The sequence below is a fragment of the Phaethon aethereus genome, assembly GCF_964289735.1.
Source record: "Phaethon aethereus genome assembly, chromosome: 15".
NCBI lineage: Eukaryota > Metazoa > Chordata > Aves > Phaethontiformes > Phaethontidae > Phaethon > Phaethon aethereus.
The window spans coordinates 19,033,585-19,047,105 of NC_138591.1; the positions used below are offsets into that span (position 1 = coordinate 19,033,585).

Sequence of the window (13,521 nt, forward strand, 5' to 3'; positions counted from 1 at the left end):
GGATTATTTTTCTATTATAACTGTTTTGGTGCTTTCTGTAAATACAGTCAGGAAATGTTCAGATGGGAAGATGACTTTCAAGTTAGTGTCCCCTCTGTCTGTTTACTTGGAGGTTTAGAAGATCGGGGTCCTGTTCAAGTTACTGAGAACATTCCCACAATGTCAGTAGGGCCAGGATTGTACCCCATCCCCTTGAAAGAAATGGAAAATGTGACATGCCTGTGGATATTTATTTGCTGAGCCGATTCATTCAATATGTGCTTGGTTTTAAAGCATAACTGCCTCTCTGAGTCTGGTTAATAAAAAATAAAAAAAAAAATTAAAATACTTTATTCAGTTTGTGTTCTTTTTCTCTCCTGCCCTGGTGTGATTTCCCAGCAACAAGGGAAGGCAAGCGCTGGTGCAGCGGGCACCATGCCGTAGGGGGATTTGCTGTGTGCTAGAGGATGCAATGGGCAGGTTGACTTAGGGCAGGAGAGAGACCGTAGCCAGCTCGGGCAGTGCTGCTTGGCTGGGCCATCTGCAGCCATATCCTGTGGCCCACGAGCCGCGCCTTGAGGACCATGGCACAGCATCATGCTGCAGACAAAGTGCTGCCTCTGCTGTCTTTGTCTCTGGAGGCTGTTGTTCACAAGAGTAATACAAATGTGCCTGAAGTGCCTGTCTTCCCCAAACCGCTGGCACCGCTTAGTTGTGCTTGTGGATGTGCTCACATTCCTGAGCAAGGTCATTTCAGTCTCTGCTGCTTTTAGTGACTAGTAAGACTCTTTCCTGGATGCTATAGGAAATGTCTGCTGCTGGCTTATTGGCAAAAAAATAAAGCCTACCTGAATACCCTGATGATAGCTCATTTGTACCATGGAGCGTGAATGGCAGTGACAGTGTGTGCTAAGCTGTCTCCTCAGTCAGGAGCGTGATTTCCTTGGGGTTGGCCCTCTTCTTCATCCCGGTGGTGTGGCCTTCCACTCTGCTCTGGATCTGTGACCTTTCCTGCTCAGCCCTTCTGATGCTGTTGTGGTTTAACCCCAGCTGGCAGCTAAGCCCCACACAGCTGCTCGCTCACTCCCACCCCGGCGGGCTGCGGGAGAGAATCAGAAGGATAAAAGTGAGAGAACTCGTGGGTTGAGGTAACAACAGTTTAACAGGTAAAACAAAACAAGGAATTCATTTACCCTCTCCCATCAGCAGGCAGGTGTTCAGCCATCCCCAGGAAAGCAGGGCTCCGTCACACATAACGGTGACTTGGGAAGACGAACACCACCACTAAATGTTCTCTCTCCCCCCCCCCCCGCTTCCTGCCTCTTCACCCAGCTTTATATACTGGGCATGATGCCATATGGTGTGGGATATCCCTTTGGGCAGCCTGGGTCAGCTGCCTGTGCACCCTCAGCCTGCTCACTGGCAGGCCGGCCTGGGAAGCTGGACTGTCCTTGAGTGCTCAGCAACAGCTAAAAACATCAGTATGTTATCGAAATTATCTTACTCCCAAATCCAAAACACAGAACTGTACCAGCTCTCAGGGAGAAAAGTAACTCCATGCCAGCTGAAACCAGCACAGGTGCACAGGGAGAAGCTCCGGTGAGAAGGTGCTTCAGAGACAGGGAAAGTAAAGAGCTCTGGGGTCCCTGCGCAAAAATGCCGTCGTTCGATCTCTTCAGCAGACAGGACAGGATATACTGCAGTACCTTGATCTGAAATGCTGTTCTTCCCTGTGAATACTTAGGGTAGTATTAATTTTTAGTATTGCTGTCTCTGTATCTCTCTCTTCTCCAGATGGTTAATTGATTTCTAGTTTTCTGTTTCTTTGATTTTTGAGGTTGCAAAATAGGTGGGACTGAATAAGACTGAGCCATATTTGTAGAAGACTTAATCTTTCAATCGGTTTCCTCTGAATTAAACCAAAACTGCAGTAGCAAATCCAGGAATCCTATTAAAGATGACCTACAGAGTGGGAATAAAATTGGACTTGTACCTTCTTTTGCTTCCTGATTTGCTGTTGAGGAATCTGTGAATGTTTTCCTTAAAAGTTCATTCATTTTTATTGCTGCTGAAAACCTCATTCCTGCCTGGCCTGGGTGGCATGCTCTTGGATGGAGAACTAGGAGCAGGAGAGCATCTCGAGCCAAGAGGGTAGTGAAAGCTGAGCCAGTGCAATGTGATGGGGATTTAGCCCTTGGCTGTAATTAAAAGCGTTTCATCAATAGGGCTTTAGCATAGAGTTCCAGCAAAACCCTGTTGAGGAGATGGAGATTATCCCAGGAAAATACCTCTTTTGTGGTATAGCTTCAGCCAGTCCTCCAAATGGAGCAAATTAAACTGCTGCTTCTCTAAGTCTGTTGCTCAGTGTGGCTGTGTGGGTTAGGATTTTTTTTTTTTCCTTTTTACTCATTCTGAAATTATAGTGTTATTCTGGAAAATGTTTCAAGAATAAATCTGAAAATTTGCGAAGCAGATTGCTTTATAAATTTCTCAAAATACGTAAAAGAGATTGCTGGATATTTGTGAGTGACTAAGGGATTTCGGTGTTTAATTGACATCTCAAAGACACAATGCTTACTTAAAAATCTAAAACCTTGTACAGTCTTAAAATTCAATTAAAAAGTAGATGTTTAGCCTCTAAGATAACTCCTTTATAGTGGAAGAAAGGTATTGGCATTTCTGGTATTTCTAGAAAATACTGCTGGAAAACAACCATAAGGGGGGAAAAAAACCCCTTATTGCAATAAATATGGGCAGGAAGGAAAATCGATTTAAAAGCCCAGTTAAAGATTAAAGGCACTACAGAACACCAAGTGTGGGAAAATGAGATGTGGCTAAAATGCATTTGATTGTTTCTATAAATACAGGTATGTAGGAATGAAAACTGACTCATTGTTCAGATGAATTTACTGAACAGTTTTAAAAGTCTGCAAGAATAATAAATGATGTGGCCTTTCAGTTATTTACAGAGAGAAGATCCAGTTCACGAACATAATGATGGCTCCAGTGTCACTGCTAATTATTCCAGTAAAAGCCATAGGAAATGAGCACATGGCTTATCCTGAGAATGCAGTGAAATACTGTGCATATTGTTTCATGTGCAAGACTTAACAAAATAATCTTACAGTGCATTTAAATGCATTTGTTTCCCTGGGAATCTTACCCAAAAATGGTTTTCACCAGAATTTGTCTCTTTTAGAGTACAATGAGGCGTTAGTTCATCAAATTAAAATTGCCATGCCCTCTTGAGTGGCATTATTTTCAGAGAGCAACACTTGTCCCCATGCAGGCTACAGAGGAGGGTGAGAGAAGGCTTTTCTTCCCAGTATCCATACTTTTAGAAAGAGGCGATTTCAGTCAGTTGATGTGCACGTGCTGGTGAATCTGTCAGAGCTAAGGGGAGTTTTGCGACCAGGGAGGGAGAGAGGCAGGGCCAGGAGCAGAGCACCTTTGGGAGCTCCTCATAGCCCCGAGTTACCTCCCGCCGGTTCCTCTTGTTTTATAAACATCTTAAAGGTAGATTAAAGCCGTCTCGGCTTTATTTCCTGCTCTCTCTCTTCCTTTGCAGCTCTAAATCCAGGGCTACTCCCAGCCCAGTTCTGCTCTTGTTGCTAAGCTGACTGGTTTGTCTTCTAATTACTGGATGGGTTGGTGCAGGTGAGTCTCTTGTTTTTAGCTGCCTTGGATGTAGCTGTTTAGGAGTAATGTAAGAAGACTCGAATTTTTGGGTTCATAAGGCCAGGATATGACTTGTTCTGAAACCAGTGAGATAGCTTTAGTGTCCTATGCCATCGTAAGCATGGTGGTACTGTGCGTTAGACTTGGTTTGCTGTGGAGAGGATTATGTGGTTAATAGAGCAAATGTTTTCTGAGCCTTATGGATTTTTCCACATATTTGTGTCAGCTCAGTTTCTGAATCCAGAGGTATGGCTTATGGATCATTATTGCATACGGGTACGCATTAGTCTTTTGTGCAGAAAAACTCTCATGACCACATATAGCATGAGAACCAGGCTTGCTTAAGTAAACTCAGAGATTTGAAGGCGCTATTCGGTTTCCAGGGACCCTGTTTAGTTTAAATATTTCATGAAAGCAACTGTGCCTACCGCTTTTATGAAGAGTAATGTGTAATATCAATTCACTACAGTGGAGCAAAATGGGATGTTTCACATGTTTTACTTTTGTTTTCTGTGCATGCTAGTATCCGATGTAGAGAATGACTAAAGCTTCTAGTGACAACAGTGACATTTTTGAAATAATAACCTGAAATTAGATATTTTTCTGTCGTGTTTTCATCATGAAATATCTGTAAAAATCTTTCCTTCAGCCCAATGTTCTGTGCAGTAGTCCGTACTGCTCTGTGCACAGCTGCCACTTTGTTGTTGCTGATGAGAGTTAGCAGTCGTGATCTCTTCCCTGCCTTCTTTGCCAACTGCAGCTAGCCAAGCTTTTTTCTTGCTAGGTATAAATTTGTTAAATTCTGCTGTTAGAATCTCCTCGTCTGCCTGTTTGCGTCCTCCTTCCCTCGGCTCCTGCGTACCAAGAGCCCTTCTTGATTTTGCTGCTGGGGCAGGTCACCATCTCTAGGTGCAGAGGCTGCTCTCAGCTGCCCAGGGTTGTAGGTAAGTTTTCCAAAAGACTTCAGAGAATCATTAAGATTGGAAAGGACCTTCAAGATGATCAAGTCCAACCGTTAACCCAACGCCACCATGCCTCCCAAACCATGTCCCAAAGCGCCACATCCACATGTTTTTTGAACACTTCCAGAGATGGTGACTCCACCACCTCCCTGGGCAGCCTGTTCCAATGCTTGACCACTCTCCTGGTGAAGAAATTTTTCCAAATACCCAATCTAAACCTCCCCTGGCGCAACTTGAGGCCACTTCCTCTCGTCCTGTCGCTTGTTACCTGGGAGAAGAGACCAACACTCACCTCACCACAACCCCGTTTCAGGTAGTTGTAGAGAGCGATAAGGTCTCCCCTCAGCCTCCTCTTCTCCAGACTAAACACCCCCAGTTCCCTCAGCTGCTCTTCATAAGACTTGTGCTCCAGACCACTCACCAGCCTCGTTGCCCTTCTCTGGACACGCTCCAGCACCTCAGCATCCTTCTTTTAGTGAGGGGCCCAACACTGAACACAGGATTCGAGGTGTGGCCTCACCAGTGCCGCGTACAGGGGCACGATAACTGCCCTGCTCCTGCTGGCCACACCATTTCTGATACAGGCCAGGACGCTGTTGGCCTTCTTGGCCACCTGGGCACACTGCTGGCTCACACTCAGCTGACTGTCAACTAGCATCCCCAGGTCCCTTTCCGCTGGGCAGCTCTCCAGCCACTCCTCCCCAAGCCTGTAGCATTGCATGGGGTTGTTGTGACCCAAGTGCAGGACCTGGCACTTGGCCGTGTTAAACCTCAAACAGTTGACCTCTGCCCATTGATCCAGACTGCAAATCCCTCTGCAGGGCCCTCCTGCCCTCCAGCAGATCAACACTCCCACGCAGCTTGGTGTCATCTGCAAACTTACTGAGGGAGCACTCGATCTCCTCATCCAGATCATCAGTAAAGATATTGAACAAGACTGGCCCCAGAACCGAGCCCTGGGGAAAACTGCTTGTGACTGGGCACCAGCCGGATTTAACTCCATTCACCACAACCCTTTGAGCTCGGCCATCCAGCCAGTTCCTCACCCAGCGAAGAGTAAACCTGTCTAAGGCACGAGCCGCCAGTTTCTCCAGGAGAATGCTGTGGGAGACACTGTCAAAGGCTTTACTAAAGTCCAGGTAGACAACACCCGCAGCCTTCCCTTCATCCACTAGGCGGGTCACCTGGTCATAGAAGGAGATCAGGTTGGTCAAGCAGGACCTGCCTTTCATGAACCCATGCTGGCTGGGCCTGATCCCTTGGTTGTCCTTCACATGCCCTGTGAGCATCCTCAAGATGAACCACTCCATGATCTTCCCCGGTACCGAGGTCAGGCTGACAGGCCTGTAGTTGCCGGGGTCCTCCTTCCGGCCTTTCTTTTAGATGGGCGTCACATTGGCAAGCCTCCAGCCATCTGGGACCTCCCCTGTTAACCAGGACTGCTGATAAATGACGGAGAGTGGCTTGGCAAGCTCCTCCACCAGCTCTCCCAGTACTCTCGGGTGGATCCCATCAGGCCCCATAGACTTGTGGGTGTCCACGTGGCCTAACAGGTCTTTAACCGTTTCCTGCTGGATTATGAGGAGATTATTGTGCTCTCCATCCCTGTCTTCCATCTCAGGGGGCTGAATACCCTGCGGATACCTGGTCTGGCAATTAAAGACTGAGGCAAAGAAGGCATTAAGTACCTCAGCCTTGTCCTTGTCCTTGGTGACAATGTTCCCCGCCATATCCAGTAAGGGATGGAGATTCTCCTTGCCTCTCTTTTTGTTGTTAATATATTTGTAGAAGCATTTTTTGTTATCCTTTACGACTGTGGCCAGACTGAGCTCTAGCTGAGCTTTTGCCTTTCTAACTCTGTCTCTGCTTGACCTAACGAGATCCTTGTACTCTTCTTGAGTTGCCTTCCCCTTCTTCCAAAGGTGATAAACTCTCCTCTTTTCCCTGAGTCCCAGCAAAATCTCCCTGTTCAGCCAGGCCGGTCGCCTTCCCCGCCAGCTCGTCTTACGGCACATGGGGACCGCCTGCTCCTGCGCCTTTAAGATTTCCTTCTTGAAGACTGTCCAGCCTTCCTGGACCCTTTTGTCCTTCAGGACTGTCTCCCAAGGGACTCTCTCAACCAGTGACCTGAACAGGCTGAAGTCTGCCCTCCAGAAGTCCATGGTAGCAGTTTTGCTGACCCCTCTCCTTACTTCACTCAGAATTGAGAATTCTATCATGTCGTGGTCACTAAGCTCAAGATGGCCTCCGACCATCACATCCCCTACCAGTCCTTCTCTGTTTGTAAACAGCAGAACAAGCGGGACACCTCCCCTGGTGGGCTCACTCACTAGCTGTGTCAGGAAGTTATCCTCCACACAACCCAGGAACCTCCTGGACTGTTTCCTCTCTGCCGTGTTATGCTTCCAGCAGATGTCCGGTAAGTTGAAGTTCCCCACAAGAACAAGGGCTAGCGATTGCGTCACTTCTGCCAGGCGCCTATAGAATGTTTCATCTGCCTCTTCATCCTGGTTGGGTGGTCTATAACAGACTCCTACCAAGATATCTGCCTCGTTGGCCTTCCCCCTCATCCTTACCCATAAGCACTCAACTTGGTCTTCACAATTGTTGATTTCTATACAATCAAAACTCCCCCTAACGTACAGAGCCACCCACCACCTCTCCTTCCTTGCCTATACCTTCTGAAGAGCTTGTAGCCATCCATTGCAGCACTGCAGTCATGAGAATCATCCCACCATGTTTCTGTGGTGGCAACTACATCATAGCTCTCCTGCTGCACAATGACTTCCAGCTCCTCCTGTTTGCTGTCCATGCTGCGTGCGTTGGTGGACTTGCATGTTTCTGCAAACATTATTCATATACATGAATTATAGGTGAAGCTTTCTGAAACTGCGCAAATAGATGAATTGCTCTGAAGGTTTCTGACATATGTATTTGTAAATATATGACATAAAAGTAGAATTTGTCTTCTCTGACATCAAATTAGCAAGAATCAAAATTCAGCCTGGCACGAGGAAGAACAATGTTGCTGAAGGTGATAAAAGTTGCACAGGTTTACTTACATAACTCATGTTGGACTATAGTTTATATACTAATTATACATTAAAGGTAGCTAATACTTTCTCATATAAAATAGTCTCTTCAGTTGGATTAAATGCTGTACTAATTACAGTACTTAAAAATTCTTCTTTCCTATTTTGTAATTTATATTCTCTCAGTTTTTCTTTTTTGTGTGGAGAGGAAAAGTCATATAGGGCAAACACATTTTACATTTATTCCTCATCTGTGCCTCCTTCTCTGTTTCTTTCCTATTCAGAAGTTCATAGAGTTTGAAGATGCACTGGAGCAGGAGAAGAAAGAACTACAAATCCAAGTGGAACACCTTGAATTTCAGACTCGACAGCTGGAGCTGAAGACCAAAAACTATGCGGATCAGAGTAAGCAAAGTTGTACACCAGCCATGATTATATGCTTTGCTTATCACACACATATGCTGCTACTTAAATATTTTTTGTACTTCTTATTTCTTTTAATGTAATTTACACAAAGCCTGAAGTGTCTGGCTATCCCTTACTTTGGTATAAAATTCTGAGCCTTCTAAAGGATGAGATGTATCCACGTGAATTTAGTAGAGGCTTCATTGCTTTTTTTGTGTGGGGCATTGCTCTTCAGATGCAAGATTTGGGCCATCGGTGAAGCTTCAGAACCTGGTTTCCAGTTTCTCCTTGTCCCTGAAGGAATCCTCACTTTTTTTTTTTTCATATAAACTATATCACATATATTTGTTTGTTTGTTTGTTTGTTTATTTATTTATTTATTTTAACAAATACTTCCTTAACATGCGGCTGTGTTTTGTTGGCTGAGGCTCCCCTTAGAATTCATTGGTGTTTTACCCAGTACTCCTGTTCCTCAAATAGCCAGAGGAACCCATCCCAGAGAATAATTTAGATTGTTGTCAAACTAGGACACTTACGAGGCACCAGGCTACTGCTGAAGAACTCTGCTTCTACGGTCTGTTGCAGTATTTGGTCTGCTCGTTTTGGGAACATGCAGGTACCCATGAATCGAGTTTGTAGTGAAGACCAGATCCCACAATGTGCGTTTTTCTGTTTCTGTTTGTTTTGTTCAGTAGGTATAAATTAACTTCTAACAAAATAGGCCTTGAGACTTGTAGTTTCTTTTGAGAGCCTAATTTGTGTTAGCTGATGGTTGGAATTTTCTCTTGGTAGTTTCACGACTGGAGGAACGTGAATCAGAAATGAAGAAAGAGTACAATGCTCTACATCAGCGTCATACAGAGGTAGGATGTCATCTCATTATTTCTAAATAAATAAACTCCTAGCCTATGTGTAAAGTTGTGTCAAAGAAATCAGCTTTACAGTACTAGTGATGATTAGATCTTCTGAACTTTGGGAACATCAGAAATATCTGAATGGAGGGTGTAAAGAGGATGGAGCCAGGCTCTTTTCAGTGGTGCCCAGTGACAAGGCTGTAGGCAACTGGCACAAACTGGAACATAGAAGGCTCCCTCTGAGCTAAAAACTAAAAACTTCCTTTCTGTGAGGATGATGAGCACTGGCATAGGTTGTCCGGAGACGTGGTGGATGCTCCATCCTTGGAGATATTCAAAAGCCCATGGTCCTGGGCAACTTGCTCTAGGTGACTCTGTTTGAGCAGGGACATCACACCTAGTGGACACCAGGACGTTCTTTCCAACCTCAGCTGTTCTGTGATTCTGTGAACAGTGCCCCACTACCTCATCTCCCACTGCCAGCGAGCCTCCAGGAGACTTACATTATTTTTGGATATGCCCTTTCATGGCTTTTCTGTTATGAGATTAAGCTTAAAGTCATTCCTGATGCTGTTTGCTGTCAGATTTTCTGCGAGATTAGTCCATTCATTTACATCATCAGCTTAGGAGACAAGAGCACAGACAAGGAGATGTGCAAAAAAAGAAAGGGAATTGTAAATGGATGCTGGAGAAGATCAAACAAAAGCAGAAAATGCGTCTTTTCTTCTCCTCAGTTTGGCTCATGGATTTTTCCCTCCTCACAGATGATCCAGACCTACGTGGAACACATTGAGCGATCAAAGATGCAGCAGGTTGGGGGAAATAATCAAACTGAGGGGAGTCTACCTGGGAGAAGGTAGGGCCATAACCTCTCCATGTAATGTATGCCATCCGGGAACTTACAAACCAACTGTGCGTATTTGAGAGAGAGAAACTAGAAGCAGGATCTTTCCTTGTGGGCTTGGATTGTAGTTGAAGCTTTTTTGTAATGGGTTGTGGGTGAGTTGTGGGTATGTTTTCTGATGCTTGACGACGAGGAGCTTTATGTGCTGTGTTACAAACCTTAAGCTTTGTCACACTGCTATTGATGGGGGGCCTCTGGAAAAATATGTTTATATTCTCAGGTAGCATGTAAAAGGTTTATCTATAAAATGGATGGAGGTGTCAAATAAAGTATTTGTGTGCGTGTGTCTTTGTATGTATTATAGCCAGCAAAACCGTAGCAATTAAATGCGTTAGCCATTACAGAAAGCTTCCCTTGAAGAAACAGGGAAAAAAAAATCCTGTCAGTCAGTCACTCAAAACACCTACGTAGGCCCAAGAAATTGATTTTCCACCCTCCCCACCTGCCCCTCTTTTCAGAGCACCAAACCAGTAAGAACCAGTCTATGTTTGAAGGCGGCAGTGGTAGGAAAGAGGTTCAATATATAGAAAAACTAGTCTTTTGTAATCTTAAAACAAATTTAAAGCACAAATGTTGCAGTTACATTGATTTCAGTACAGGTACATCTGGTTTTAACTGGTATGTGAAGGAACCAAATGCTTTCTCTCTGATGATACTATATACCTGTAACATTGCTCACAGGGTGAGAAGAAGAAGTGATGTTCCATAAATACTGGTTGGAGAAGTAATAGCACACATAACACATAATATCCTCAGATTAAGCATAATCTATTAAATCACTCAGCCATAAAAAAGATGTTTTATGTGGCAATTTTTGTGCATGGTGGATTACTATTTGTGTTAATCTTCACATGCTAATGAGATGATTAATTCTATAGTGACAGTGTCTAACCCAGGAAGTTTTAAACTAAAACTGTTTTAAACTAAAAGTGTTTTCCAGGGGAACAATACTGATGAAGTAATATGCTGCAGGAGATTAAATCTTTTTGTTGTCCTTGCCTGTCTTTTTTTAACTTTTTAATTTCTTCTGGCCTTGAGGAATGTTAAAAGGTTTTGTACACATGCTGGCCACAAGCTATGAAAAATAGATACAGTACCAGCTGCACAGGAATACCCAGAAAAGAGTGCCTGCTAGGTGTGTCCTCCCTCATCCCTTACAAAATATGTCTGGCTGATCTTGGTATTAATCAAGATCTGTGAACTTCAGATGGTTAATATCACTGAACCTCACTCAAAATCCAAATCTTTGAGAAGCATTAGGCTAAGAAAAGGAGTGGGGATGGCACATCAGACTATATACAAAGGGCAGCATGGGCAAAGACATGGAGATGAAAATACTGGGAAAACAGATAAATGGAAAGCCATGAAGGTTTTTGAGGTATTGTTTGGTAGGGATGATGAAATGCAAAAGAAGAGCTTTGAGCAAAATTTGGAGATGAAGGAAGAGCAAAATTATTTGAAATTAAGAATAAGGAAATATATTAAGAATACAAGAAGAAGTGAGAATATTTTAGTAATTTGTATTTAGGTCTGTAACAGTTAAATACCAGAATGTCAGTTGATTTGGGGGTAATATAATAGAAAGGAAATTTCAGGTCTTGTCATAGGACATGTAAATACCCGCTGTCTGCGATGGCTCCCTGTTGCTCCTCCTGTTGCTGCATTGGACTGCTCTGGAAAAGGCCGAATTAAAATTGCCAAAGTTTTGACTGTGTATTATAAGAAAGAAAAAGGGAGAGAAGAAGAGACCCAACCCCACCTTGTCAATGGAAGAGGCTTGAAGGATGGAAAGGGAATAGTAGAAGACATGAATCTTCAGAAACTTTGGTAACTAGTCTGGTTCCCTGCAGCCTTAGAGTCATACAGTATCCTGATCTGGAAGAGACCCACGAGGATCATTGAATCCAACTCCTGAACCCACTCAGGGCACCTTAAAGGTTAAACCATATATCTAAGAGCATTGTCCAATGACTTCTTGAACACTGACAGGCTTGGAGGCATGACCACTTCCCCGGGGAGCTTGTTCCTGTGCTTGACCATCCTCTCAGTGAAGAATTTTTTCCAATACTGTCTATTTGCTATTTCATTACCTCCCATAATAATTAAAGATACTCTGTACCCTTGACTGCAAGAATAACTTGCAGCTGGAAGATACTGGTGTCTCAAAGAAAGATTCTTTCTTTATTCTGAATCAGTTGATAAGATTTTTATATTCTCATTTGTAACGCTACCAAAGCCTTACATAAAGGAAGGAAAGACACAGTTACATGTGAATCAAGGGGGACTATTTACCCTTCCTCTTTTGACAGTTGAATAGTCCTTTCAGAAAAGATTATCTTACAGTATTTCTTCTAGAGAGGACTAACGAAAGGCTGTTGTAGCTGTTGAGTGGGCTGTGAGTTATCTCTCTGGTCTATTTTCTGCAAAACAGTAAATTAGTCTCACAACAGAGATTGTGGTTTAGGAGAACAATAATTACAGAATACAGTATTTGGGATCTGGCTAAAATTGGATTGTCTAAAATATAAAAATCTATTAGGAAAAAAAATCAAAAGATAAGTGGCAGCCCTCCTAGGCAAAAGAGGCAGGTGTGAGGGGTGTAGAAAGCAAGAGAAGACATGATGTAAGAGAACCAGTAGTTGGTAGGTGTTCTGTTCATAAAATCTCCCTTCTCAGACTATTTTTCTTCTTTCTCCTCTCCCCCTTGCAGTATGGAAGTCCACAGTGAGCTCCCAGAACATGGTCTGATCCTAGTGTTACAACTGAAATGGGATAAGTGCGTTAGGCTTGTTTTCCTTCCCACTTATCCTCTGTAAATAAGAATATATCTGTGGAAGTACTTAAACAGTAAAATATAAAAGTACCGTAAGCAAAAGCATGCTTATGGCCTCTCTCTTTTAAAGGAAGGTTCATATATGCACCTGCCAAATTAGTGTTTGACTGCATGGTAGAAATTGATTTTAATGAGATTTTTCTTCCCTAACTTTCAAATAAGCTAATATTAATTGTGACCTTGTGTTATCATTCTGTGAAAGATGCACAGTGAAAAGTTACTGGTTGTATCTGCAAGACTGACATTCTCTGGGATGAAGGGCAAAACAAGAATTGCCTCTTCAGATTAAATCTGAAATCAGCCTTTTACCCTTTTAAATGTGGCATATTGCCAGTCTCCTTGGAGAGGGGAAAAAAGAGAAACACTTTATGTCTATGAAAGCCCCTAATGGGGCTGTGATCTCTGTAGGAACGGCCAGTGGGAAATGGGACTTTTTCCTTCATTTCAAGCTTTGCACTGTTTGTGTGTGTGCGTGTGTGTAGCTCTGTGTTTGTATATGCTAGTGCACAAGCACTCGGGTCAAATGTGTGTTTTTATGTCACTGCACAGCTGCGTGGGGGCGAACACCAGCGTTGGTGTATCTTGGTGTACTGGGAGGGACACGGGCATAATTTCTCACAGCCTGTCACTCATATTTGGGTGCATTTATTTATTTTAATCTGTGGACGTGCTTGGGTGTGTTAGACTGCATAGGGATGTGTATTTGCGTCAGACCGTAAGTACACCAAGTATGTTTGCCTGCCACTTGGGAGAGGTTTGTGCAAGAACTGTTGCGGGGTGGTGTATATCTGCCGCCATCCAAGAATGGTAATGGGTACGGTGCACACTTCCACACGGTGTGGATTACAGTGCATGTGTATACACCCTGTCTGTT

The 13,521-nt window shown here is 43.7% G+C and overlaps 1 protein-coding gene across 1 annotated transcript in view; it reads left to right on the forward strand.

Moving 5' to 3' along the window:
- The window catches only part of MAPK8IP3 (mitogen-activated protein kinase 8 interacting protein 3), a gene marked incomplete at its 3' end in the record, with an annotated part of 77,830 nt that overhangs the window by 19,026 nt on the left and 45,283 nt on the right, over positions 1–13,521 (forward strand). The window contains exons 2-4 of the mRNA XM_082006801.1: positions 7,936–8,056; positions 8,849–8,919; positions 9,675–9,766. Of these exons, the coding sequence (XP_081862927.1) occupies positions 7,936–8,056; positions 8,849–8,919; positions 9,675–9,766 (284 nt within the window). The remainder of the gene's footprint in view (positions 1–7,935; positions 8,057–8,848; positions 8,920–9,674; positions 9,767–13,521) is intronic.